Source organism: Sebastes fasciatus, chromosome 1, assembly GCF_043250625.1.
Source record: "Sebastes fasciatus isolate fSebFas1 chromosome 1, fSebFas1.pri, whole genome shotgun sequence".
NCBI lineage: Eukaryota > Metazoa > Chordata > Actinopteri > Perciformes > Sebastidae > Sebastes > Sebastes fasciatus.
The window spans coordinates 27,035,925-27,063,895 of NC_133795.1; the positions used below are offsets into that span (position 1 = coordinate 27,035,925).

The 27,971-nt window shown below is 39.3% G+C and overlaps 3 protein-coding genes across 7 annotated transcripts in view; 1 reads left to right on the forward strand and 2 right to left on the reverse strand.

Annotated features, from left to right (window-relative positions):
- The window catches only part of LOC141770799 (tubby-related protein 1-like), a 41,004-nt gene extending 24,040 nt beyond the window's left edge, over positions 1–16,964 (reverse strand). For 2 of the 4 annotated variants that reach the window (XR_012594629.1, XM_074640676.1), the window contains exon 1: positions 16,882–16,964. The gene's annotated coding sequence lies outside the window, so the exon portion shown is untranslated. The remainder of the gene's footprint in view (positions 1–16,881) is intronic. The other 2 variants (XM_074640661.1, XM_074640647.1) reach the window with 2 other exon arrangements.
- On the forward strand, positions 188–26,580 carry LOC141770928 (adenosine receptor A1). Of its 2 annotated transcripts, none has more exons than XM_074640790.1 (3): positions 188–750; positions 22,728–23,059; positions 25,574–26,580. In XM_074640790.1, the coding sequence occupies exons 2-3, from the start codon at positions 22,746–22,748 to the stop codon at positions 26,208–26,210; spliced, it is 951 nt and encodes a 316-aa protein (XP_074496891.1). In that variant the 5' UTR covers positions 188–750; positions 22,728–22,745; the 3' UTR covers positions 26,211–26,580. The 2 variants fall into 2 exon arrangements, with proteins under 2 accessions (XP_074496891.1, XP_074496883.1); XM_074640782.1 differs by lacking the exon at positions 188–750 and adding an exon at positions 15,664–15,848.
- Positions 11,748–14,010, reverse strand: LOC141770946 (adenosine receptor A1-like). The gene is made up of 2 exons (XM_074640802.1): positions 13,627–14,010; positions 11,748–13,359 (listed from the first exon to the last, which is right to left on the reverse strand). Exons 1-2 carry the CDS (start codon positions 13,953–13,955, stop codon positions 12,732–12,734), a joined length of 957 nt encoding a protein of 318 aa, XP_074496903.1. The 5' UTR covers positions 13,956–14,010; the 3' UTR covers positions 11,748–12,731.
- Positions 26,581–27,971: the final 1,391 nt, after the last annotated feature.

Here is a 27,971-nt window from a genome sequence, read left to right on the forward strand (position 1 = left end):
CTGCACGGTGCAAGGAGCCTTCAACTCATTTGCCTCTGAAATGCTTCAGGAATCGCTGGTGCTGAAGTGTTTGGCCAACTGTAGATAAACTTGTCAGACCCTTTGGCTTTGTTACGAGACAGCATGTAAGTACTCACTTCTGATTTCTTTACCCGAGATTATTTCTCTCTCTGTCTGTCCCCCCCCCCCCCCCCCCCCCCCCCCCACACACACACTCCCAGCCTCTAATCCCGCTGTCAAGAGAGATATCTATTTGATGACACATAATCTACAGTTCATGTGACTGATCCCCTTTATGTGGCGAGTTAAACTCTGTCAACTCTGTGACTTCACCTCAAGAGCTCTACTCTTCTACTCTATACTCTACTTCTATGCACCTTCCGGGTGGATTTCGTATCTTTCGTAAGCAGCACCGTGTAAGCACAATTTTGTGACTTCATGATTTCTTTTCCTGCCTCCCTTTCTCCTCGCCGTCTCTCCTCTCTTGGCAGCAGGGCAAAAGTGGGCAGGGAGAGAGGAGGGCATGGCCCAGAAACTGCTCTCAAGCCCCAGCCCCTGTTCAAGTGGGGTTGCTCGCTGGTACACTACTCAGCCTTTCCCTCGTCCTACAGGCTAAAGAGAGGGATGTGGAAATGCATTCTTGTCTCCTTCCTAACCCGCCTTTTTTTTTTCTTTTTTTTTTCTCGCCGCCACCATGGCCTAATTCTCTGCGGGTGAACACTCGCCTGACCTGTACAAAAAAAACTCCAGGTATTTCTCATTTTTGATTGTGTTTCGGCCTTGATATTCCTCTTTGTACTCAAGTCTCCCTTTATTCGTTTCTTTTTACACTTTCACACTTTCTTTTACTATCACCTTCCACACTGTACACGTGTCTGCTTTTGCTTGCACCGAACACAATGCCTAAACCTTTACCGCTTCTGTTTCGATCGAGACGCACCGGGATTTAGTTTTAAAATAATGTTGTTTATTGGGTTGAATTATTATGCATTAAGAAATAATGGCCAAAGCTTGTATATGGTTACTGTAATGAGCCGTCTGTTTACATAGCAATGTACGATAAAACACGTGCACTGAATAAAAAGACATTTTAGTGGTTGTATAACTGCCTCTTAAAGTACAAGACTAGTAAAAAGCAACATTTAAGTATAATTTACTGCAAGTCGGAGCCGAGAGACACTACAACTCCAGTGGCTCGAAGAAACAAATCCCCCCTCCCACCCCCATCAAAAGTGATAATTAGCTCTAAGTTTCAAACAGGAAATTCGAAGAGATGAAAGGCATTTTTATTAAACATTTTGGTTTTGTGTTGCAGGGTTGCTACGAAGGTGCGAGAAATCCGCACCAGATGCAACACAACGTTTCTTTCAGCCGAACTGTGGCTACTGTTATACCACAAAATTAAAAAGTATACCACATGAGTGGAATAAGCAACTTGAAAAATATGTGGTTTGTATATCATACAGGCAAATCGTGTAATTTCGTGACGTGCTCTTGAACACTGCGGTTTGATAGACCTCTTCACAAACCAGTATGAACCAGATCCCTCTGTTGCAAGCATTGTTCTATACATGAAGGGGCTTGCGTTGTAAGATTACAGGGTCTCGGTTTTCGATCAAACCTTTTTTCGGTTTGTTTTTTAACCACGAGAAGCACCAAAGCTACAAAAGCATTATAAAAATTAGGTATAATAGCTATAAAAATATTTTTTTTTTACTTTACAGATTACACTCCTAACCAGACTTATTGTGAAATGCCTGTGTAAAACATTTTGGCACATGCTACTTGGTGTGCAGCTGTGTGTGGTTTTGTTTGCATAGAGTCGAGTCAGCGTTTGTGTTTGAGTGTGCGATAACGACAGATTATGGCATACTGTACTGTACACAAAGGGTGAATGAAGGAAAAAAAAGGGGGAGGGCGCAGCGAGAACGGGCAGCAAGAGAGAAAATGAACTTATTTCCTCCTCCCACCCCCACCCCCATCTGTTCTCCTCAGATGAACTTGCTTGATGACATGTTGTTTGGAAAGCCATATCCTCCTCTATTTGCGTTTCTCTCCTCGGCTCGGTTAGAGTGACTCTGTGGTTACCAGGATCAAAGTCTCTTTTTTTTTGTGGCTGTTGCTTTTATCAGGTCATACTGCATACACACATTCAGCTTTTCCTGTTTGTTAGCAAAACAGAGTCATGGGTTATAAACAGCATTTGATCTGATTCTTTTTACCAAGGACGTTTTACATAAACTACCACTTATAACCATTCTAGTTTGAGAGATCCATTTCGAGAATCACATCTGCAAAGTCCAGATGTTCTACCAGTGTCCTTGCATTTTGTTTTAATGTGTGGATTATTGGATTGGCAGGTTTCCCCGTGACAAGATAGAGCCACGTATGACAACAGCTCACTGAACAAACTTTAGAGATTGTTTAAACTTTCAGGCACTTATTGTATCGACATCAAGCTGCGAACTTTGACAACAACAAACCATAAAAAGTACTTGCAAAGACTTTTTTTCACCCTGGTCTCTTGAAAGTAGTATTATGTGTATAGTAAAGCTCCATCTGTCGTACTTCATAGATATGACACACAAGCCGAGAGCCAGGAAACGTCCACAGCTCGTAACAAAACGTGCACCACAAACAGCAGTCTTCCAGCCTCGTCACTATAATAAAACACCATCCAATAAACAAACCCACAATAATAAAGCACTTAAAATCACTTCACTTAACATGAAAATATTTAAAAAGTAGAAAGTGTCATTGCCCTTCTGATACATTGTACTTTGATCAGAATACAATGAAGTAAGTTATTAACATAATTATCATAATTAACAGTTATATTAGTAGCAATTTAGATATCATGATGCTGAATGTATTAAAAAGTAAACTGTCAGACACAGCACAACTACTGGCTATAAACACTCACAGTCAAGTAGCATTTTCAATAGACGTGGGTTTTAGCTAATATTGGTTTGGTGCACTGGTTTCTGTGGTAATATGTCCAATAATACAAGCTGTGTCATAAATGTAAATTTCGAATTTGAAAAGCAATTTAGTATTATTTTTAATCAACCTACATGACACTCGTTACAAGTAAAAAGTGTTTCTAATGTAGTAAATACCCCCCACCTTTGGTGTAGGGGTATTTTATGTTTGTACTAGGGGTGTCGCGATATACCGGTACTGACGATAATCGGGATATTTAAAAAATTAAATAATGATATCATGTTAATAATACACAAATGATTATAGAGTGTTTGTACAGTTATGGTTACAGACTATCTCTCCATCTTCCTACACTTTTAATTTGAGTATAAAGGCCTTTTCATACCAGGGGCGTGACGAATAAACGACACGAAAATGCGAAATACTCGCCTGCGAACAATATTATGTCTAGGGCTTTTATTGTGAAAGGTAAGAGTGGACCTCATCTGTGCTGCATTTGAAAGAATGAAAGTTAACAAAACTCAGAAAATCAAACTTGTTCCGAAAAAAAGTACTTCACTATTATGCCGTATAATATTCATGAAGAAAATTAAAGTACTCATGACAAAAACAACAGTTAGAAAAAATGAATTGACGTGCAAATCAATTACATGAAAAAAAAAAAAAAAACGCCCCCGGTGGGTAAAGGCCTTAAATCATTTGTTAAAAAGAGACAAAACGCACAATAAACAAAGTTAAAGATGAATTTGACTGATAGCATTATTATTCTATTTTCAAATTTTTTATAAATATCACTATAATATCGTTATCGTGAATTATTTTTCACAAGCAAAAAATGGTTGTGGGCCACTGGTGTAGACTAGAGACAACAAAAAAATAACATTGGAGGTATGACAATATTTTCCCGAATTACAAATGGGTTTTAGTTATACGTTTTTGGTCTTTAAAATACAAACCACAAACTCCTTAAATGTACAGTTTTAAAAGTGTTCACCTAATACTTTAAAAGAAAATATAGTTTGGGAAAAGAAATGCTGCAAAAAGAGAACAGAGAGTGAACTGGAATATGGCAAAAATAAAGAAGGAACTTTAAACAGACTTAAAATGACTTTGTGGGGTCTGCGTGTGGTATAATTGTAAATTCCCTGCAATACCTGATACCTCTAAAAAATTGAAAAAAATTGAAATTGAAATTAGCAAACACTAACTTATTCATCAGTTGAAACATGAGGATAACAGGTAACAGGTTTCACATTCAGATACTGCACCAAACAAATCCTCCTTTGAAATGTTTCTACAAATGTCAATGTCAATCAGTGTATAGGCAGAATGGAAAGAACTACTCCTCTAGGTTCAATTTGCAAATACTTTCTGTAAGAAAATATAGAGTATAGTTCAGTTATTTGATGCTCCGTTGAAACTACAATTAATTTGGTAATTATGTTCTAAATAAAGACGTCAAAACAGACATTGGCCTGCTAGATGGATATAAACTCCTGCTGAGCGGAGTTTATTAAAGAGGACGCATCAACTGAAACCTCAGGCTCATACAAACATAACCACTTGTCCAACATATGGACAAAGTCTGCTTATGGAACAATGGACCTTTCTTTAGACGTGTGAACACCTAGCTCACATTGCACTGAGCATCTGGCAGCAAGCTATGCCTCCGTACCTTATTGTGTGGTATCATAGCCCCTATTCTGACATGGCATCCTCTCATTGCTTGGCTGCCAATACTCTCCTCCCCCCTCAGCGGTGGTTTCTGCAATGCTGCGTCCACGACATCACCCCCTTTTTGTCTCATTAAGATTCAGCTTGGCACGCAGACAATGCCCATTTCTTGGCACAAAAAATTGGAGAGAGCCGCACAAGGGAACCGACCTCAGTCTTTTCCCTCACAGTCGTCCCCCGTATTCCGCCGATCATCATGGACCAACGGCAACTTGTAAGGGGTATTTTTTTGTGTCTTCATCCACTAAATTCTCAGTTTGTTCGGCACCTGGGCATCTGACAACATGGATATCTTTAATAAGTTGAACGTTTACCACTAAGACGAGTTGCTCTCTGATTGGCACGTTGATTGTTCTGAGTGAGTCTTACATGAAGGTCATGGATTGATAACACTATTTCTTCGTTATACTCTGCAACAAAGCAGCCATTTTCTTATCATCAGCAGCTTGCAGATATACTGGGAAAGTCAAGCCATCACTTCCTGGTGTAAAAAAATAAAAAGCATTTGTTGTAGTTCTACCCAGCCACCCAAATAGACTCGTAATGGAGGTACCAGTTAGTGTTTACTTCTAACACAGCTTTTGTTACAAATGCACAATCACGAACAGGATATTTGGAAACAATCAAGGTAAGAATGAAGAAAGTGTACCTACTCAGGCTGTTTGTAACTATACCTAATTTGTATATATACACAAAATCAATCTGTCGGTAATCCATGTAATTGTGAACCAGGAAGTATAAAGAGTGAAAAACGCAGCGTAGGGACAAGGTCGGGGTGGATGGGGGGGGTCAAAAAACAATGCACTTTTGCCCAGGAGACCGGTGTTCGTACCCCGTGTGAAACCAGAAGTCAACGTTGATTTATTTGTCACGTAACTTCTGTACTTAAGTTACGTCACTTCCGGTGTTATTTTACCACAAACTACGATCTTTTCCTAAACCTAACCAAGTTGTTTCCTGTGAAGCCGGAAGATTATTTTTGAAGAGACAGGAGCGGAAATTGACACGTGCGTCACGTGTTGCCACACATTCGTAGCAAAATGCATAAGATACCAACTGTTGTATGAGGATATGATGACCTGTTTGCGTGTTTCACTGGCCTGTGTTTGATGTATTCCGCTTAGGAATCACAACTTCTGCCTAAAGTTACGGTAGCGCTTTAGCAATCTTTAAATCTACTGAGGTAGAAGAACGGATGCTTGAATCCGACTGTTGATAATTTAATGAAACGTGTGTGTGTGTGTTAACTAGTCTAATAATTATTTTCATGGGTTTAATTACTTTAGATGAATAAACAGTTATCAATCCTAAGAAAGAAATTATTCTGGAAGTTATCAAAGTTTCATCAGAGAACCACACAGTCCATTACCACAACACATTTTGTTTATAGTCTGTACAACTTTTCATTTGTTAAAAAGTTGAATCCACGCCCGCTTTCACTCCATCCCCTCCAGCCAGTTAGAAGAGTTTGATACCATTTACCGTCTAATTAATTCAACATCTCAATTAAGGCCTCCCACTCTCTGATGCCCTTGTGCCTTTTAATTCTGCCCCAATGAGCATGCCCTGGCACCACAGCCGCACAGACTGCCAAAACATTTCAATCACTGTCGGCATTAATTAGGCCAAAGAGGAATTCAGAATGTTAATGAACTGCCCAGCCGCTTTTCAGCGACCATGGTTCACATGCTAATTTATGCAAAGCGTCCCAGCCTTTGCATGGGTTGACCATCGTCGTCTACCATAACAGTGTCTGGGCTCAGTCAGCTCAGCCAAAGTAAGGCTCTGTTGGGGCCCAGACGGCTCTGCCCAGCTTGTGTCCCAGACTCTAGCTGGCACAGTAAACAGACTCCTTTTTCAATGGACTTGAAGTGGCTTTCACGTTGAGCAAAAAGGGCAATATTCTGAAGTCAAACCTTCAGCTCCTCTATTAAAACGCCTCGAGCAAAAACAAAAAATCATGAGCAGGATTACTTGGCATGCATTTGTGAATCAGCAACAATCAACTCTCTGAAATAAGTTATGAACAAGCAATAGCTTAAGCCAGTCTAAACATCCCCTTTACCATTATTCGGGGTAAAATAAACAGTCTATATTATGGATAGGGATTGGGAGGGGGAGGTAGAAGTTAACAGGTTGCACCACAGATGTTGGGTACGGGTGCCAAACGACTCCCTAAGATGGCCGAGGTACTGCCATTTTCCGTCTATCTCCCTTTGCTTTCTGGTTGTAAACAGAAGGGACTGAACTGGGGGAAATCATGCTTAAACTGAGCTATTTTTTAAGTGGAGCTAAAAAGCCAAGTTACAGAGAAAAATAGGTATTAATTATTGGCACAGCTGCCCTCTATTATAAGTCGATTTGCATTAAAGTAAGCTCTCTGTGGTGACAGAAGTGTATTTTGTCTTTAATGTGCAGGTCATTAAGAAAGTGGCATTTCTTTTGCACATTTCCAGCACACGCTGATGTGTATCCGTCACCTGTCACTCTTAAATACTGGCTGGCCATATACATTTGCGCAGACCAATGCATATGGTCAGATACTGAATAACACTTCCTTTAACATAGTAGCACTGTCGGCCTGGTTGTAAGTCTGGTGAACCAAGCCTTGATTTTACAACTCAGGCTACAATGTGGTGAGTCTAGAGAGGAAATTGCTCCTAGAAGTCCTGATAAAACTGTTACCAGACTACCTAATTTCATTGAGGGGGGTGTCATTTGAATAATGCTTTTTTAACAGTTTGTTTGTGTGCATGTTTTTAAAAGTATTTTTGATGTAATTGCAGTAGCTTACTATAACCAAAATTACAAAAAATGTCAAAATGTTTTAACAGTCAGGAAATTATTTGAGAGATTACTTAGTTAGGTTTTATGTGAAGCGTTGCTACTAAACACAATCCAAAATGGACGAAATTGGCCTTGACTACAAAATATTTTTTGACTGTTGTTTGCCCCAAGTGGATCTAAAAACTCATTTAATCTCTCTTTTATTTTTGTCTCACAGTTCGACCGACAAGTTTCCACTGATACCTGCAAAAGTATCTGTCCTTAGGGCTGAGGTAGTAGATTGAATAGTTGTGGGGTTTGTGTCCTCCCTCTGAGATAACTATGCAATCTACTGTCTTTCCTAAGGAGACAGGTTGATCTGCTATGAAGCCAAAGTCTGTTTGCACGTGGGAGGCCCCGTGGATGAAGGAACTTTAACGAACACATGGAGTAATGTAGATTTAAGAGATAACTTGTCCCTCACCTCTGAGGAGAAAACTGAAGACACAACAAAGACGTTATATATTTACCAGACCCAATGATGGAACTGGTCTATTCCAACAACAACATGTACTGAAGTTGGCACTTACTGAGTAAAGTCTTGTTTTTAAGGAGATGTATTGGTGCCCAAAGTTGAGCCTAGCAAGGTGAGGTAGTAGGTTGTATAGTTTGTGGGATGGAGTAAATCCTACTCAGGTTATAACTATACAGTCTATTACCTTCTTTGAGAGGTACAATGAGTGCTTGGAATGAAACTCACTCACACTACCGAGTGGTGAAGGAACCACTCTGACGCCATCTCGTGGCCAAAAACTATCATCATTCTGGAAATGATAACTCTATTATGTGCATCTGGGGCCATATTCACAAAAGATCCTAATGCTAGAAATAGCTCCGAGCTGGAGGAGTTACGAGAAACTCCTAAAAAATAAGGGACGTGTCAGTCCTAAATTTAGGACTCCTAAGTTTTGTCTTAGAGAAGTTGGAGGTATTCTTAAGAACTCTAAAGTACAGTCAGTAATGCGTCTCATTTCATCAGTGTTTTGTATAAATAAAATAATAATGAAATTTGAATCCATTTAATAAGGATTCAATTAGATCACCACCAAATTGAAGCAATCCGTCAGACAGAATAATTCAATATATCAATGTGTTTGACAGTTCATTAAGTGCATATTAAATAAGCACTAACTGCGATAAGCACACAAATAAAGGTTATGGTCATCTGTGTTATATGTAGCCCAAAATTACCACATCAAAGTATTAAATATCACATGCTGATGATATTGGATGCCAGACAAGAAGTCAGTATTTTACATTGTTTCATGTATGAAATCTGTGATGCAGTTTATAAAATATCTAAAATGTTTTTGTTTTTTTATGTAATCTATACATTATATCCATTTATGTATTATTGCTAGCAAACTGTCTTATCATGTCTTATCAGTTTATTACTTTACATTATTGTTAGGTATTTTATTCCATTTTATTTTTGTATTATTTTAAATAGTTTGATTTTATTTTACTACCTCATTACAGTTCTGTTGTGTTGTGTTTTAAAATGTTTTAATCTTGGTTCAACCATGTAAAGCAGTTTGTAACTTTGTTTTTGAAAAGTGTTGTACAAATAAAGTTTATTATTATTATATCATTATCCACCTATCTTAATTTAATTTGTTCCTCTCGCTCCTGTGTATTGATACATATTGTGTTTCACATTCACTGACACAGATCCACAGCAACAGGGTCAACCCCGCCCCTTCTCTTAGTTTAGCTTCTCTTTGTTCCTCACTAAAAGTTGCTCTCAAGGGCTTTGTGAATACCTCTTAAGAGGGAACTATTTAGTGCCATCAAGTAGGACTCCTAGTGGTAAGATAAGATCTGTTTTTTCTTTGTGAATACGACAGCAAAGTGTAAAAATTATCAAAAGTGAATTATAAGTGCTAATAATTTGTGATGCAACAGTAAGATACACAACAAAACCTACACAACGGTTCAGTCGAGAAATTTAATGTCAGGTGGCAACCGCTAATATCACACTTCATCAAACTAAAAAGGCTTCCGATTGATCAGCCATAACTATCTTACTACTCATATTATAATGTCTGAGGATCTATTTTAAACCCATGTATTTTTTATTTATTTATTGTATTATTATTATTTATTTTCTTCATAATATTTATTTTCTTATTATTGAAAAATATATATTTTTAGTCCTTGTCACTTTGTTTACTTATTACCACCTGTTTACTGTCCCCATAACGTGTTTTTACACATCGACTGTTCTACTGTTAATGTAATTGTATAAAAATTCAATAAAAGTGTATTGGGGAAAAAAACCTACACAAGTGTGGGAGCAGCATTATATTAAGTATTATATTAAGACTTTCTTAGTAACTGGAAAGCAGGGGATGTTTATCAGATAAATTTGTCAGTCAGATAAATCAAGACAATCTAAACTAAAAACCTGCTGCTTTGACGAGGCAGTTTAAAATGACCTGCTACAAGTCATAAGCATTCAACATTCTTGAGTAAAGATTACAAAATGAATCACTTTATAAACCCAGTGTGTTACAAGTTAGTTATTAAGCTGTATGGTATTGTAAAAGTCAGCAACTTATAAACTTCATGGTGGACTTGCAGCAGTTTCATTCAAAGAATACAATTAAGAAATGCATGGTCAGTTCATACCCAGGTTGGAGTATCACTTCCATTTCTGATGGATAGTTCTGTGAAACGTGCAACATTCTTGTACAAGCATAAATAGGATATGAGATATGAGACATTGTGGTTTAAGCTATTCCAAATAAAACACTTCGATATCACATTTAGCTGCATGGTGAGTTGCTTGAAAGTGCACCAAGAAATTAGTTTATACGTTCACTGGCTGACAATGGTGGATCGTAAATATGCATAAACTATTTATGGCAGTTAAGTAAATGCTCACTAAAAGACTGCATTCATTCAAACATTAAACACAACTTTAGTTTGACTTCAGAGTCATTACATAGCCTACTGTATGTACAGAAGAAAATAGAGCTGTATATACAGTAGATTCTTAGGGTGTGTTCAAAGTCACATCAGCCTTGTTTAGTTCGGCTGACCCGAACCCTAGAGCATTAACCCCGTTGGTGCGGTTCGTTTTGGTTGGTGTGAAAGCCAGACTTTAACCCTAGTAGAGACCAAACAACCGCTTTCTGGTCTGCCTCAAAGGGGTGGTCTCGGACCGCTGTTAAGTGAACACTATTCTAACCAATTACAGGAAGCGTACCATTTATGTGTAATTTGATTGGTTAAAAAAACTTTTGCATTTCCTGTTTTGGTGACTGGTGAAATGTAACCTATTTTTTTGCGTTTGCTACCACTGAATTAAATTGATTTACTGTTAATCAGACAACAAATGAGGCAATATTTAGCTAGCCAGCACACCCCGCGGTCCCTCCATCTCACTCCCCGCCGCTAGGAGACTACTTCGCCGGTAGGATAGCGGTCAGCAGCTCCGTAGTCTCCTAGTGGCGGGTAGTGACTGACCTTTAGACCCATCAGTGCCGCTGGCCACCAACCCGCTGTTTGGTTAATTTTCTGTAATCAGTGTTGCATGAAAGCATGGTAGAATTAGCTATCTAATTAGCCAGCCGTTAAATGAGTAAAATTTAACAACTTTGGTTCATCCACACACTCTTGTCACAGCATAGGAAAGCACATCACACGCATCGAGGCAACTGTTGAGTTGTATGAGGAGTCAACTGTGCGACCAATAATCGTAACATTTGCGCCACATGACTTTTGTTTACAATTTCTGGACCATTTGAGTTTTGCCTTTGTGAATGCAAACCGGACCAGTTAGACAATTGAAACGATGCCTCACCCTTGCATTGGTTCAATTCAGGAAGTGGTCCTTTAGGTGTAAACCCGCCCATAAAGTGAGGAAATGAAAAAAGGGCTTAACTATGAACTACAGTAACCACAAACCTATGAACATCTGATAAGAAATCTACTGAACATACAATAGGCTACCTACAGAAACAATGAGGAACATCAACTGAATTTCTGAAATAAGAATTTAAGACAAACATAAAAAAACAGCATAATGAAATAAATACTGATGAGCCAAAGTAAAAGTTGTATTAATCTGTGAATTAAATCCTACACATCAAATCAAGGGCAAGTGCCAGGACCATTTCATTCTGAGAAGCTGATGTTTTTTTGGTCTTTTTTCTTTAAAATGTAACTCATTCTGGGTAAACTTCAAAGATCTTGCTGTGAAACTAAAAACAATACAAAAATGCAATGCACATTGCCAATAGATATGAATTTAATAACATTTACAGGTTATAGGTTACATTTTTTTCTTCAATTCAGCAGATATGCATGCATTTCTATCAGTACTTTCTCTTGAGATTGCTCGTTAAAAATACAAAAATACATCAAGAACCGGTGCAAATAATAACATCTGTACAGTCATTGTTTATGCTTTTTGTTAACGATAGTAGTACAACTGGCAGTTGGTTATGTATTGGTGATTTTAAAAACCCACTGACCAGAATAATATGAAAATCTATTCAACGCAATACCACCCAAAACAACAGCTCTGCAATAAATGCTACCTTTGCCAAACCTGTATAGTTTGATTGTTGAGAAATATTTTGAGATTCTTTTTCCTACTTCCTTTTCCATGGGGGAACAAAATATTGTAAATGGATGTCTGTGTTATCTAATCCAATACAACGGATCAAACTACAGATTAAAAATGACCATACAGCCCACGGTCTGATGCAGAGCAAATTTTTCAAAGATCGTGAAGGTAATTTCCAATACAGCGAGTCCTTTCGGTTGAAATGGACATGGAGAACTGGAACTTGAATAGAAACAGAAAAAACAACAGTGGTATGAAACTAAACTAAAGCTTTTAAGACAAGTGGAAGTTGCCCTTTTTTCTGCAAGACCGTTTTCGCAATAATCACATACACGTAGGCTCCCCGCCCGCATACACAGGACACACAAACACACACATTCCTGATCATAACAGATATCAGATCTTTCAGTGCAATTGGCTCGTTGTGTTTACTGTATCTATACACAGAACATCATCCTCATCAAATAAAAAAGGTAGCTTTTGGATTTCAATACACTTCACATATTGTAACTGACTTTTCTTAACTTTTCAGACAATGTTAATATGTTTTATAGTGTTTGATTATGCTCAACAGTCAATCAAACCTGCTCCTTAAGAACAGCTAAGTAAACAAACAAGGAAGTCTTCCTTCATTAATTTTTGGCCACACTGTTCATGTGCTGCTATTGTTGTCCGTCGACTGGCTTGTCTGAGATCCTTGATTTTGTTCTCCACATGCAAAATACTGTCTCCAGAGCTTCAGGTACGCCACCTTGATCTTTTGTATTTTGAACGCGTACACAACTGGGTTTACAGCCGAGTTAGCGTGAGAAAGCAGGATGCCAACATAGAACGCTTTGACTGGTACATTATTCGGCCCACCAAAGTAAGCAATGCAGTTCATAATGTGGAGAGGGATCCAGGACAGGGCAAACAGAGCCAAGACCAGAGACAGAGATCCTGCCAGCTGTTTCTCTTTCTTCAGGTAGTTCTGAGACTGTTTTTGGGCCCCGTTGCCCGGTTTCTCTCGAAGGTTTCCTCGGATGGTGCAGAAAATGTAGCCGTACAATACAGTCATCATCAACAGAGGTGCGAGGGTGCAAAGGAAAAAGTTGAAATAAACCAGGTATGACATGGGGATCACGGCTATAAACTGGCAGGTAATAGTAGAGTTGACTGACTTGGACAAGGTTTCATGGTTGTACCATCCAAGCATGGGAGCAAAACTCAGTGGTATCGCAACAAGCCAACATGCTGCTACCACAAGCCAAGAATGTCTCTGTGTTACAGTCCTTTTGTACCTGAAAAGAAAAACACAAATTATTAATATAATCCATTAAAAAAAATGCACTGTACAATTACAAATGATATAAAACCATCATGCAGTCTTTGTAGTAATGCACAGTAAATCAGTGCCTTTTTATAAAGCAAGCCATGAAAAAGGGTCAGAGACGAAGTTGAGATAAAATGGATACAAATGTAAAGCTTGTGATTCAAAGCCATGCTTATTGCTTAGCAGCACTATTTTACTTTTCTCTGCACAATAAACCATCCAGAAAAAGTCTTACCTGAGAGGGATAAACACCCGGAGGAAGCGGTCCACTGCAATAGCCGCAAGAGACAAAACTGAGACGAGGGTCAACAGGATGACCACGCAGCTGATGAAGAGACAGCCGTGGAATGAAGTCTTCACTCGTCCGTCCACCATCACAGCCAGCGGTATGGCCACGCAGCCGACCATGAAATCAGCCACAGCCAGACAGACAATGAGGCAGAAGGTGGGCTGCTGAATGCTTTTACTGGTCCACAGCGCCAAAATAACCAACATGTTACCGAGACAGCAGCTCATAGCGATGAGCACCTCCAACAACGTGTAGATCACTTCTCCCAAATCCATTATGCTTCCTATGATAGGTAATGGTGTCGCGTGTCAGAGCCTGAATGTGCTGTGTTGTGTCATTTATCATTAATCTCGATCTTGTGAAACCTTTGAGGAAGTCCTTGGTCACATTGCTTTTTCTTTTTTTCAAGTTGTGTGATGACACAAAGATACTTAGCCTGCAAGCTGTGCATCCGGATTTTTTTTGCGGGCTCATGTATTATACTGGTTTGTCATTGCATGGTAACTTTTAATGCCGTGTCATGTCTGACAAAAACATAAAAAAATAAAATCAAACCATAGGCTGTTGCAAGCGATTATACGGATGACAAAAAAAGTGTTCTCTCAGGGGGAAATGAAACTAATGTCTTGACAACAAATGCAAATTGACACCAAATGCGGTTTAACTACTTGTCAACACTTGTGAAGAGGAGATTCTTATCAGCTCATAAAACATCTTTAAGTCATCTAACCTGCACAGACATTTTAAGTTTTGTGATTATTGATAGAAATATGTCACCATGTTAGGGACTCCTTGTTTTGAAACTTACCACCCTGGAGCCTGAAAGGTAAGTTAACCACAACCAGATTCTCACTGCAAACATCAAGGTCAACAAGTCACTATAAATCCATTACTTTTTTACAGCTAGTCAAGACCGAGCTGACTAGGATTGTGCTGCAGTCATCTATCATGCTGCTTTGCCCAGTCAGCTTCAGTAATCCTAGATGACATAGCATATCATATTGTTAATATCAATATGACCTTTAGTTAGTTAGTTCCAGAGCACGGAATAAAGTCTCTGAGAAATAGCCTCCACTTCTCTGACCGTGATCCTAATCTAATCTCTAAGAATGCTCTCGATTTATTTCCTCTCACTCACGTGGTGTGTTGTCTTTGTGCGGCTGGTTGTAGTGGCAGCGGTGGTATATGCGTCATCTAATGACACACAATTAAGTTACATATATGAATGTTACTGACTTACATATGAGAGTTCAGAATATCTGGAAATTGTCTCAGAATCAAATTTTACCCGTGGACTTTGAAAATGATCTCAGTTGTCTCACCCGAATCAGTAACAAAAATAGTATAGTAAAATCTGTTTTCTTGTTGATGAACAACTACTTTTTCTGTTACTCCAAAAAACAAACATTGAGTTTGTTTATATGAAATTAGCCGTGTAATAAGCGGGATAATGTACAGCCAACACGTCATTGTACTGGTAGCAAAACCCTCCTGAAACCCCTCAGTTCTCTTAGTTCCAGTCTTAACTACTAACTAAAGGAACTTTTTTCAATGGCACAATGTAGTTGCCTATCATTCCTATAGTTGGAACAATTGGACAGATCAGGCGATGACAAAGGGTTGTTTACAGTGGGCTACCTCCGGGTTTGAGAATTGAGAATAGCCATCAGGGGGCGACTCCTCTGGTTGCAAAAGGAAGTCTGATTGTATAGAAGTCTATGAGAAAATGACCCTACTTCTCACTTGATTTATTACCTCAGTAAACATGAGTTTATGGTCTCAATCGCTAGTTTCAAGTCTTCTTCAATACAGTATGATGTTTGTCTAGTAAATTATGGTCCCATTTAGAGTCAAATAGACCATAAAGCAGGGTATGCTTTAGGGCGTGGTTACCTTGTGATTGACAGGTCACTACCACAGAGTCTGGGAGTTGTCCGTGTTGTCTTCTTAGAACTTTAACCCTTTCACAGTGTGTTTTCAGCTCATGAAAGTTAATTATTACATTTTTGGTCGCCTGAAAATGTCTTATTCAGCATGTGGTTGTGCTTAGCTCCACTCTCTCGTATCACTTCTGGTTGTAAAAAAACAAGATGGCAACGGCGAAATACCAAGATGGCGATGGCAAAAATGCCGAACTTGAGGCTTCAAAACCACTGGGTGATGTCACGGTAACTATGTCCACTCCTTATATACGGTCTATTGTTGTTTATCACTGGCTCGTTTATGAGAGGAGGCTGTTATGATTTTACCAAGAAATTGCTGAAATGTGGTTATCAAGTAATTACAAAATGTGATTACCGTGTACAAGCTCATAAGAGTCACAAGGGTGTCACCAATTCCACTTCCTTCATCAGCATGAAATACTGAGCCGGCATGACAGAGAAAAAAAAATATGTGCAAGCAAAGCAAACAATGACTCAAAAATGCACCATATTACAAATAAAACAGCGATAGCAGCGTTACCATGAGGAACTATATACTGTATATATTGCTGAACATTTTTTTTATCAAGCAATTTAATCTCAAACCACACTCAACAAAGAAGGAACCACGAGATCAACCACCATTCACACACTGGTTGTTGTCCTGAGACCTCAAAACATTTAATCAATCACAATCAATTTGAACACTTTGAAAATTATAATTATATATATTTTTTTTAAAAGAAAAGTGGTTTGTAGTATGGCAATATTGTTTTAATCCATAGCATATGCCAATTCTGAGAGGCATCCCACTGTTGACTACTGGTGTGCCACTGCTGCTATACCAGTGGTTCCCATTTTCTGCAGGCCCCTCTTTTGTAGATAAAAAATATTTTCAAGCTCCCCCTCAGGCAAGTGCAGAACCATGCATCATTAACATTTAGCCTTGCTGGGCCCTCATTATATAACTCTGGGCCCCGCTTAGGAGTCGTGCCCCCAGTTTGGGAACCACTGGGCTATACATTTACACTCACTGTATACGCGGTAGGCCTCTTCAACATGGGGTTAAGCCATAACGACAAAATTATTGACAGGGAAAATTTAAAAGTTGGGAGTAAAACTAGGATTTAAGGGGCATCTTTTTCAAATTACAGTGAAAAAACAAACAAACTGAAGCCGCTGAAGTCAAAACCAACATTATAAATTCATAAATTAGCAAACATAACATGTTCACAATCTTTAAAACTACTTAATAATGTTAAATGAAAACTGAACTCACCTGTCTGCATTGGTCCGTTAACAGCAGTTAACTTCCTCAAACTTCTCCAGAACTTGAAAAACTGGCAACCGTTAAATCGGTTTCTGTCTCCATGGTGATCTGTGAAGCATCTGCAGCAGGTGAGCTGCTGGCTGAAGTCACGCTGGTGCAAGTGTGTGCAGGAGTGCAGAGGGGAGGGGCCATGGAGGCATTAGGAGATGAAGGGCTGGTCTTATTTATTATTAATAATAATATATATATATAAATATATATATATATATATATATAGCATTTCTCATTTCAGGAGGGAGAGAGTTCCAGAGATTATTGCCTGTTAGGAGTCAAAAAATAGCAGCCTATACACACAAATGTGTAAACCTAATCCTGTTTGAGGGTTGACAAAGATAGCCTGACATTGTTCAACAGGAAAAATCCAAAGTGTAGCCTCTATTTTTCTAAAACAAAACCGCAGCAATATAGATAAAATTAAAGGGACTATTTGTAACTTTCAGAAATGCTTCTTAACAGCGACACCTGTGGCCGTGAAATCAACGAAAGTCAGCGTCGGGCTCGCGCTTGCTCGCTCTCAATATACCTGAACGAGCATCACTCATAACAGTGAGGCGACACACGTCAGCTAAAACCACAATATCACTCTATATTTCAGCTGCTTAGCAGTAATGTTAGCTGACCAGACGAAGGTCTCTCCATGAACATGATTTAGATCTGATCCTAGTGTTGGCTTTTCCTGCCTAAGTGCAGGCTGAGGCAGCGGGACTCTGCAGCATGTCTCCCTGCTCTCTCCGCCCGCAGCCGGAGAGAGCAGAGGAGACACCGGCACCCGGTCGGTAACGAGAAGACAACTCTGTAGAGCTCCGTCACTTCACAAGACACGGAAAACCTCTGTCGGTCTGGAGGAGCTGCAGCATTTATTTCTGCACAAACGTCCCCTATGCATTCACTAGATATTCTCAGAGCTAAACTAACTCTTCTGCAGTGTGGAGTGAACGCGCGTTCACGTCTAGAGGTGGAGCGAGCTGAGCTGTCTGAGTGAAGGAGAGCAGGCAGAGGAGGAGGGTACAGCGGCTACACGCGAATGCGCATATGCGAGCGCGCATGTGTGACGACCCGCTACATTTATGCGCGTACAAAGTTACAAATAGTCCCTTTAAGAAAATAGTGAGAAAGCAAACCTTAATTTGTAAAGTAACTAAAGCTGTCAGATAAAGTATAAATAGCCTAGCTAAAATTTGTACAGCATTTGAGTAAATGTACTTACTGTGCATTCACTGCAATTTAGACTCATCAGTGCTAAAACACAGCTGCTAGCCTGTCGCTAACACTCATTGTTGAAATACTGGAGCAAAGCTGAACTTAAAGGTTGTTGTGGCATGTTAGATAACATACGTCTACAATTACTATCCTGCTCTTGTCTCAACCAAACTTTTTTTTTTTCAAAATATCACTACAAATATTTAGTTAAATGCAAAACAGTTGAAAGTGGAGCCGGCTGCTATAGTAAGCTTCAATAAGTATAACAATTAGCCAAATATTTCCTTTGATTGCCTCAATTTTTTTATCTTGATTCAGTGAAATACAGCATTTCCTAACAGCTAAGAGTGCATGCAGGAAACTGTTTTGCATCATGTAAATCTTCAACACTGGTTTTATCATCTATCATTTGCTTATCAGGACAACTTGTGATGTGTTATTTCATCAGAATTTCCACCTAGATTAATGCTAAAACACTCAGAGCTATAATGGGATGCTCTAATGTTCTTCTGCAACAAGTTTGCAGAAGTGGGCCAACATTTTAGTCACATACTTGATCGTATGAGCACTGTTTCTTTGAGTTTGTGATGGAGTCTTTCCGTCCCCTAATAGTCAAGAATAGTTTAATGCGACTTTAAATCCAGTGTACAGAATTTTTTTGTATCAGTTAGATTAAATTTGCAACAGCGCTGTTTAAATATAAATGGGAAAAAACACATCATGTATGTGACAAAATAAGAATTGCCTTGTTTAAAACATGTAATAGTTAAATATTCAAATGAGCAAACAAATGAACAAAGGAGAGACATGAAACAAACAAACATACTGTAGTAGAACACCCATCTCATCAGAGCCATTCGCTGCTGTAGAGGGAGTTTGTCTGATTTATTTTTAATAGCGCTCCATTCAGCTTATTAATTTGAACACTCATATCCTTTTGGAAAACTGCCGAGGCTGACCGATTAATATCAACACAAACAGAGACAGTAGCGGAGTCATTATGACAGAGTGAAATTAATTTTACGTTAAGCTTGGGATGCTCTGTGAGGATGTTGAGAATAATTTGGTTAATTGGAACCGGTAATAGAAGCTTTACTGTCATGAAATCCCTGTGGCACATGCGCAAGCGGATCCCGGCAAGACCATAATCTAATTCATTAGTTCATAGAAAATGATGTGTTGTGTGGTGCAACCGAAGGGAGTATTCTGCAAAGGAATATCAGTGGAAGAAATTATGATGTATATACAGTATGTGTATGGTAATCAATGATGTCATATGTCTAATGTCTTTTATATTTTCATAGAGGCCTTATATAGTGCTGAAACCATATATACTACAAGTCTACAACATGTTTCAATCTGTAGCAATTTCATTGGGTTAGATGCCGATAACTGACCATTATTAATTAGTGGTACAAAACAGTGGGCAACCTCTCTCAACCTTTCTAACAGCCAGCAGGGGGCGACTCCTCTGGTTGCAAAAAGAAGTCTGATTGTATAGAAGTCTGTGAGAAAATGAGCCTACTTCTCACTTGATTTATTACCTCAGTAAATATTGTAAACATGAGTTTTTGGTCTCAATCGCTAGTTTCAAGTCTTCTTCAATACAGCATGATGTTCATTTAGTAAATTATGTGCCCATTTAGAGTCAAATAGACCATAAAGCAGGGGATGCTTTAGGGCGTGGCTACCTTGTGATTGACAAGTTGTTACCACGGCATTGTCTGGTCTGCGAGTTGTCCATGTTTCCGTCTTCGAACCTTAACCCTTTCACAGTGTGTTTTCAGTTCATGAAAGTTAATTGTAACATTTTGGTTGCCTAAATTGTCTTATTCAGCATTCGGTTGATCTTAGCTCCACCCTCTCGTGTCACTACTGGCTGCAAAAAAACAGGATGGCAAAATGCCAAACTTGAGGCTTCAAAACAACAGTCCACAAACCAATGGATGATGTCATGGTGACTACGTCCACTTCTTATATACAGTCTATGTAAAATAAAATAATGTAATTTCTCAGTCATGTTACATTAATGGTTAATATATAACCACACTACTGCAAGGAGACCTTTTACATTACTGGATCGATCCAAGTGAGAAAAAAAGAAAAACAAACTGCAACACAGAAATTATGCATTATAATGGTGCTCTTAAGTGCTGAACCAATATGTTTGATACATACTGCAGTATTTTTTTTAATTTACAGTTATTGCTTCTCCAGATTAGAAGTGATAATGCATGTCGACTACCACTTGAGCTAATGAAGGCATGTGGGATGACAGAGGCCTAATAAAACTGATTCAGTGTCAGCTCATGAACACTCTAATGCTTAGACCAGAGCCTGAGATCATATCGGCAATGTGCTGAAACAACATCCTGAGTCATCGCTTCCTTTAAAAATAAAAAAAAGGGAAGTGATCAGACTGAATATATTTGCAGGCAGACACTGAACTGGCTTCCTTAAGCAACTAAATACCATCTCATTGATTGCTTGCTCAGTTATTCTCGCTGCCAAAGTCTTCTCATTCTCTGACAGACAATTAGATTAAGTTTTTATAAGTAATGGAACTTTTGGATCAGATTCCTACCTGCAGTTTACCCTGCAGAGTCCAAGTTATAGAAAAGGTTGGAGGGAAAAAAGCACCTTTGAAATTAAATGCAAGACTGTGACTCTACATTTTTTAATAACATTTATTAAAAAAGCACCACTTAAATGTGTACATTAAAATATCTAACTGCTCCTACATGACAAAATAAGCAAAGGTATGTATTTGCAGCAGATGTTACTGCATTGAAATAAGATTTTACTAATTTTACTAACTGATTAATTGGACCTCAACCACCATAATAACACCCATCTCTCTTGTTGATGTTGTATTATTAAAGTGGAACGTGAGTGCACATTTTAGGACATCCTGAAAACAGGAAGAGACCTCAGTCATACTAGAGATGATGCATTCTTACAATAATTGACTCACATTACGAAGAGCAAAGAGCTCACCACAGCAATAAAGTAGTTGTAGCCTACTGTATAATGGGTGTGCATTAATGTCCTTTATTGGTGTGATTTAATATGCAGCTTTTAAAGAGGTGGTTTGATATTTTGGGAAATACGCTCTGCTCTATTTTTTCTTGAAGAGACTTAGATGAGATTAATATATGTCTATTAAATATAAGGCTACAGCCAGCAGCCCGTTTATCTTAGCAGTTATCTTATCTCTTAGGTTAGCGTAGCATAAAGACTGGATGCAGGGGGAAACATCCAGCCTGGTCTCACCAAATATGAATGACACAGTAATTTGTAAGTCATTTCACGTGCAATAACAACACCATTGTTGCTTTTTGTGTGTCATTTGTACGCCATGGAGTCTGTACTGACTGAATATGCTACGCTCAGAGCCAGTGACCGAGAATGAAAAGAGAGAGAGACTGCTTATGGTTGGTGGGAGGGGAGGTGGATGGGTCCAACAAACACAGGACTTTCAACCAGGTAACTGGTGTTCGTGTCCCAAAGTATTGTTGAGTTATTTTGAAGTTACGTTAGTGACATTTGTGACATGTTTTGCGTACATATTTATTTTTTTCTTAGTTTACATAGTCGTTTCCTTGACGTTTTTCCTAAACCTAACTTAGAAGTTTTGTTGCCTAAACCTAACCGGGAACATTTCAGGGTAGCGAAGTGGCGTTAAATGACACGCAAAAAGCTGTTTCACAACGTCAATTTTTTGTTCCGGGAGCAGTCACTTCCTGGAGCCTTGTCGTCACCGTGAGGTCAACTGATGCCAGATTTTTCAGGATACTGGACACTGGATTTTTGAGATTTAAAAAAAAGTCAGATAATACATTGGCTGCTATTAATTTTCTTAAGATAACTACGGGTTACAAACAAATATTTTTGACATGGATCCCTTAAGTTTGGTTAATAACGAATTGTGACGAGGATGCGCAATTCTGGCATTTTGCAGTTGAAAATTAAACTCGTCAGTGCTGTCCGATTTATATGTAACTATGACTCTATTTCTCAGGCATTTCTTTGGTTTTGCACTTTCACCTATACTCACTTATGATGATGGAGATAAAATCAGCTCTCTCAATCTTCAGTTGAGAGCTTATCATTAACACCCTTATCAAAATGCATCTAGCTTATTACGTAAAGATCACAGCACCTCTCAAAAACCACACACACACACACACACACACACACACACTTAATGTGAGCAAAACTATTGCTGCAGAAAGCAAAGTCCCTCCCCTTGAATTTATGACCCGTTTTTACAGTCTATAGTGAGAGAGTGACTAAGAGAGAGAGCGAGTCAGGTTGTAGAAGAGTAGTGATGCACTGGTATCCAGTCCTGTGCGAAGCTTGAGCAACATGCTAAGGATTAATCATTTAACATCCCTTCAGGAGCACTCGTTGTGTAACAGAAAAAGTACTTCTTTCTGCTAGATAACATACAAAATGGGAGATGTTTTTGCTGAAGCAAAACCCAAAGTGGAGGCAAGAAGTTTCAACAACCAATTTTGATTATTTTTTCCAATCTGAGTAACGGTAAGCAAGATCTGTGAATAGTAAAAATGTCTTCTTCTCCTGGTATCAAGCGTCAGGAGCATGTGGACATGATGTACATTTCCATAGAGACAGCTATTGCCCTGGCCTCTGTGGTGGGGAATGTGCTGGTGGTGCTGGCTGTGTGTGTGAACAGGGCTCTCCGCAACACCACCTTCTGCTTCATCGTGTCACTGGCCGTGGCTGATATCGCTGTGGGTGTTTTGGTCATCCCTCTGGCTATTATCATTAGTCTGGGATTTAACACTCAGTTCTACACCTGCCTCTTCCTGTCCTGCCTGCTGCTGATCATCACCCAGAGCTCCATCCTCTCCCTGCTGGCTATCGCCATCGACAGATATCTGCGTGTCAAGATTCCCACCAGGTGAGGAACTGTTGGAAAACCAATTGGTTATACTTTCACTTGAAAGGTGTAATTAGGTTTTCTAGGGATGAAAGTAGAGATTAGTTTGGTTAAGATTGTGTTGGATGATGAATGTTGTGATGACTGTTTAGAAAAGTATTACAGCATCAATATACTGTAGTTATTGACAGTCTGTTTACGGTAAGATCAATAAAATATTCATTACTTAGAGCAATAGGAAGCGGATGTCAGCATAATCCCTGACTGGTTGTGATTGCAGGTTCAAGTTCCAGTCCAGCTTTCTTGATTTTTGCCGATATTTTCCAACTCATTTTGGCTGATTGCAGATGCCGATTTACGCAAATATTTTTTTCCACCTATTTGCAGAAAACATCAAGTCTCTCCTGTAGTGGAATTAACATATTATCATGCCTACTATTAAGGCTGTTAAACACCTGCTGCAAACTGTTTTTTTTGTCATGAATACTTTCACACAGAACGCAACTCTTGTGCAGCGTAAAAGTAACATAATTTTTTTCCGGAACGAGATCGAGTTTCTGAGCTTTCGCACCGCAAATAAAGGCATCAACCAGTCAAGTTGTGCAGAACCAGTTGAGTTGCGCCTTCATTTATGAAACAACACGGAGGCTACGTAGCATAAACTGTAAGTGGACGTAGTCACCGTGACGTCACCCATTGGTTTGGGGACTGCCACTCTGAAGCCTCCAGTTCGGCATTTAGGCTGACGTCATCCTGGTTTTTGGCAATCGCCATCTTGGTTATTTGCAACCAGAAGTGACACGAGAAGGTGGAGCTAAGTACAACCGAACGCTGAATAGGACATATTTAGGCGACCAAAATGTTACAATTAACTTTCATGAACTGAAAACACACTGTGAAAGGGGTAAAGTTCTGAGACGTAAACAGGGACAACACCCAGACCAGACAACGCTGTGGTAGCGACCTGTCAATCAGAAGGTAGCCACGACCTAAAGCATCCCCTGCTTTATCGTCTCTTTGACTCTAAATGGGACCATAATTCACTAAATGAACATCATGCTGTATTGAAGAAGACTTGAAACTAGTGATTGAGACCATAAACTCATGTTTACAATGTTTACTGAGGTAATAAATCAAATGAGAAGTAGAGTCATTTTTAACATAGACTTCTATACAATCAGACTTCTTTTTGCAACCAGAGGAGTCGCCCCCTGCTGGCTATTAGAAAGAATGAAAGTTTAAGACACTTCCTCATTAGCTTCACTTTTCAGACCCCGGAGTTGCCCACTGCTCCGTAGTCCGAATCAAGACAGCAATATGTATTATTCCCAACCTTTACAAAGACAGCGTAGACCAGATCCACTCCTTCCGTTCTTACCTTTCACAATAAATACCCTAGACATATAATATTCGCAGGCTAGTATTTCTCACTTTCGTTTTGTTTATTCGTCACACCCCACTGAGATGCAGACATAAAGTAAGGCTTTTCAAAATGTAAACATTCACTGGGAAAAAATAACAAAACTACTACATTTTTATGTAAAATGTTCATACACAACTGAAAAATTCTTCCTACTTTAACAGACTTGGATGACGCTGACAATCCTGATATTGGCATTTTTTGACCTATTTCACAATTTGCAAAACAATGCAATCTCATGTCCACAGGGATCATGTGAAAGCATGTGCAGACATATTTGCTTTTTCACCCGCTTTGTCAACGGTTCCCGTCACCTGCCCATACGTGTTATCTTATTGGCTTGTTATATCAGAGGAAATGTTTATTTCAGGCTGATGCTGATATCTCATTTTAAAGCCTTATCTGCCGATGATGTTCCAATAACATCATACATCCCTTGTTATTGACATAAGTGCTATTCATTCACAAGCCTGATTTAACTAGAATTCAGTTGATACTGCATTGCACAGCATGTATCTCTTCCCATACAAGTCAAATCAAGGCAAGTAACTTTTATTTATATAACCCAAAATTACAAAACTTTCTCCAATTGCTTTCAGAACCAACATATTGGTCAGTGAATTGATTTCCTTTCAAGCAAAAGCCCTTAATTAAGTTGCCCCAAGAATACTTTAGAAGAACAAATTAGTAGTAGTAGTCTCTTTTTGTATTGCTTTTAGCATCAGAGAGCTAAATGTGTGCTTTTAGCATCAGAGAGTCAATCAAGAGAAGGTGGTTCTCAGTTTAGACGTCTGACATGGCACCATACATCGTTGTCTGGTTTGATGCAAATTAACGGGCTGGACATCAAAAGCTTTTAAGCAAATGAAAATTTCCCTGTCTGCCTAAATAACTGACATAGGCAGAGTTTGTTCAGTGATTTTGGCAGTTGCCCATATATTCTTTTGTTCATCAGTTGGATACTGACGTCAAAAGCTGGCACTTGAGAAAAATTGCTTCTGAACAATAATTTATGGACTGGCTTTTGTTAAAAAAAATGCTCATCCATCAGTACAGTATGCATTTAAGTTATTAAAAAAACTGTCTTCATTTGTTTTCCTATAACCTCTGCTCAGGTACAGCACCATAGTGACCCAGAGGAGGGCATGTGTGGCGGTTTGTCTGTGTTGGATCCTTTCCTTCCTCACTGGATTGGTTCCGATGATTGGATGGAATAACCACAATGTTCACGCAAACCTCAGCAACTCCAGCGACATTGTCTGTAAATTCACCACAGTCATGAGGATGGACTACATGGTGTACTTCAATTTCTTCGGCTGGGTGGTGGTTCCACTGTCCGTAATGATCGCTCTGTACGCGGAGATCTTTAGGGTGATCCGCCGACAGCTTAATCGTCGCGCCGAAGCCACGTGTGACGCTGAGCGGTACTATCGGAAGGAGCTGAAGCTGGCCAAATCACTGGCCTTGGTGGTCTTTCTCTTCGCGGTGTGCTGGCTACCGATACACATCATGAACTGCATTGACTTCTTCTGCCCACAGTGTTCCATACCCAAGTTTGCCATGTATGTAGGCATCTTCATGTCCCATGTGAACTCGGCACTCAACCCACTGGTTTATGCATTCAGGATAAAGCGGTTCCGGGTCACGCTGATCCAGATCGCTCGCCGCTGCGTGTTATGTAGACCGACGGAGCCCACCCAGTGCCCCACCAGCACACCAGCCGTGACGGAGAAAGTGGATGTAAACCTGTAACAAGAACTACACCACTGTGTACATGGCGTACAGTGAGATGGTGCACCGATGACACTCGTTGGATTATGTGATATTTGGAATATCAACCCATTAACGAACACAAAGCAAAGCACTTCATTGAGTCATGGGACAAGTTCATCTCTGATCAATTCTTATTTCTTTGACACTATTAGATTTTAAGAAAATGCAATCAAGAGAAAAATAATGTCAACTTTCATTATTTTGTTTTCACTTGAGGCTTCCTTTATTGATTCATATTGAATTATAACATATACTGTATGTCAACATAATAACTGATGCAACAAACATTTCATGTTCAAAAGGCTTGTTGGTAAATTCACCAGAATAAACATACATATCTTCTTCATTTAATATGCTAATGTTACAGTTATTTCACATTTACAACAATTTAAATATATTTTAAATAAGACTTAGAGTCTACAGCCATGCTAGCAGCTCTGTGAGGCTGTATTTAGGCACAGCGGTGTTTTGAGCTAAACGCTAGCATGCTCACAATGACAATGCTAACATGTTGATAGAGCCCGGTCGCATGAAGAAGGTGTATGAATGACATGATAATGCGCAAGTGAAAAGTGTGAAATAAAAACACCGTTCTTGCTTTTGGCGTGTCTACGCCATGTAGTCTGTACTGACTGCAATGCGTGAATATGTTAGAATAGAGCTAGTGACGTAGACTAAAAAGTAAGAAAGACTGCTTATGGCGGGTGGATGGGTCCAACAAACACAGGACTTTAAACCAGGAGACCGGTGTTCGAGACTGGTGTCTTGTCTTGTAAGGCACGTTTGTGACGTGTTTTCCGTACTCCGTTACATTGTTTTGGTACGTATTATACTTAGTTAAGTGAGTGGTTTTGTTGCCCCCTGCTGGTATTGCACCTTCATACATGTGCAATATTCACGCCTCGGCGAGGCAAAACGTGACACTGGCACGCTATCCTCTGGTAGACAGGCAGGTTTATTACATGCTTTGGCGTGATACCGGGTTGGCTGATGCTAAGCAGGTATAATGTTAACCATCTTAGTTTAGTGTGTTAGCATGCTGAGTAAGGGATAACGTACAGGAAGCTGGTCATTGTTGTTAAATAAACCCTGACAGGGCGATGGGGCACCCCAACTGGAGGCATTGTCCTGAAGGGGTTTATTTCACAACAATGACCCGCTAGCTGTACATTATCCCGCTTATTACAGGGCTTTTTACTTCTGCCAGAGTCCAACATCAGAACTACACCCATAGCAATGGTCTGTTATACATAGCAACGGTCTTTTATACATAGCAACGGTCTGCTATAAGGAAATAACACACCGTAGAATGCCGTGATTGTCCAATCTGAATAGAGTATTCAACAAAGCCGTGTAATAACATTCAATAATTAAAAGAGCAACAAAGTAATTACAGTTCATCCTGAGGGGAACATGAAAGTCTGTATCACATTTCATGGCAACCCATCATGGAGATGATGAGAAAGTGAAAACTGTGATCTGCTGGTGGCGCTAGAAAAGTCAGGAGATCACCAAAAGTCATTAAGAATCATCCCATGGTGGACCGACAGACTGACCAAAATTGCCGTATAGAGTCATACTGCTAGCATGGCTAAAATTCAGATTGATTTGCAAATGCTTACATTGGGTATTTGAGTTATCACATGAACAAAAGCAGAAGAGTCAGAATGGGAGGATTTATTGGGTATAGATCAATAGAGGGTACTGAAATGTTATGTTTTACGGAAAACCATTCAATAT

Bases quoted from the DNA above. Each gene is read 5' to 3' on its own strand.
- LOC141770946 (XM_074640802.1), bottom strand. From the start codon at position 13,955: ATGGATTTGGGAGAAGTGATCTACACGTTGTTGGAGGTGCTCATCGCT. The intron at 13,360-13,626 runs GTAAGACTTTTT...TTTTCTTTTCAG, and splicing joins CGGGTGTTTATCCCTCTCAG to GTACAAAAGGACTGTAACAC.
- LOC141770928 (XM_074640782.1), top strand. From the start codon at position 15,771: ATGGCAACGGCGAAATACCAAGATGGCGATGGCAAAAATGCCGAACTT. The intron at 15,849-22,727 runs GTAACTATGTCC...CCTGGTATCAAG, and splicing joins AACCACTGGGTGATGTCACG to CGTCAGGAGCATGTGGACAT. The intron at 23,060-25,573 runs GTGAGGAACTGT...ACCTCTGCTCAG, and splicing joins CGTGTCAAGATTCCCACCAG to GTACAGCACCATAGTGACCC.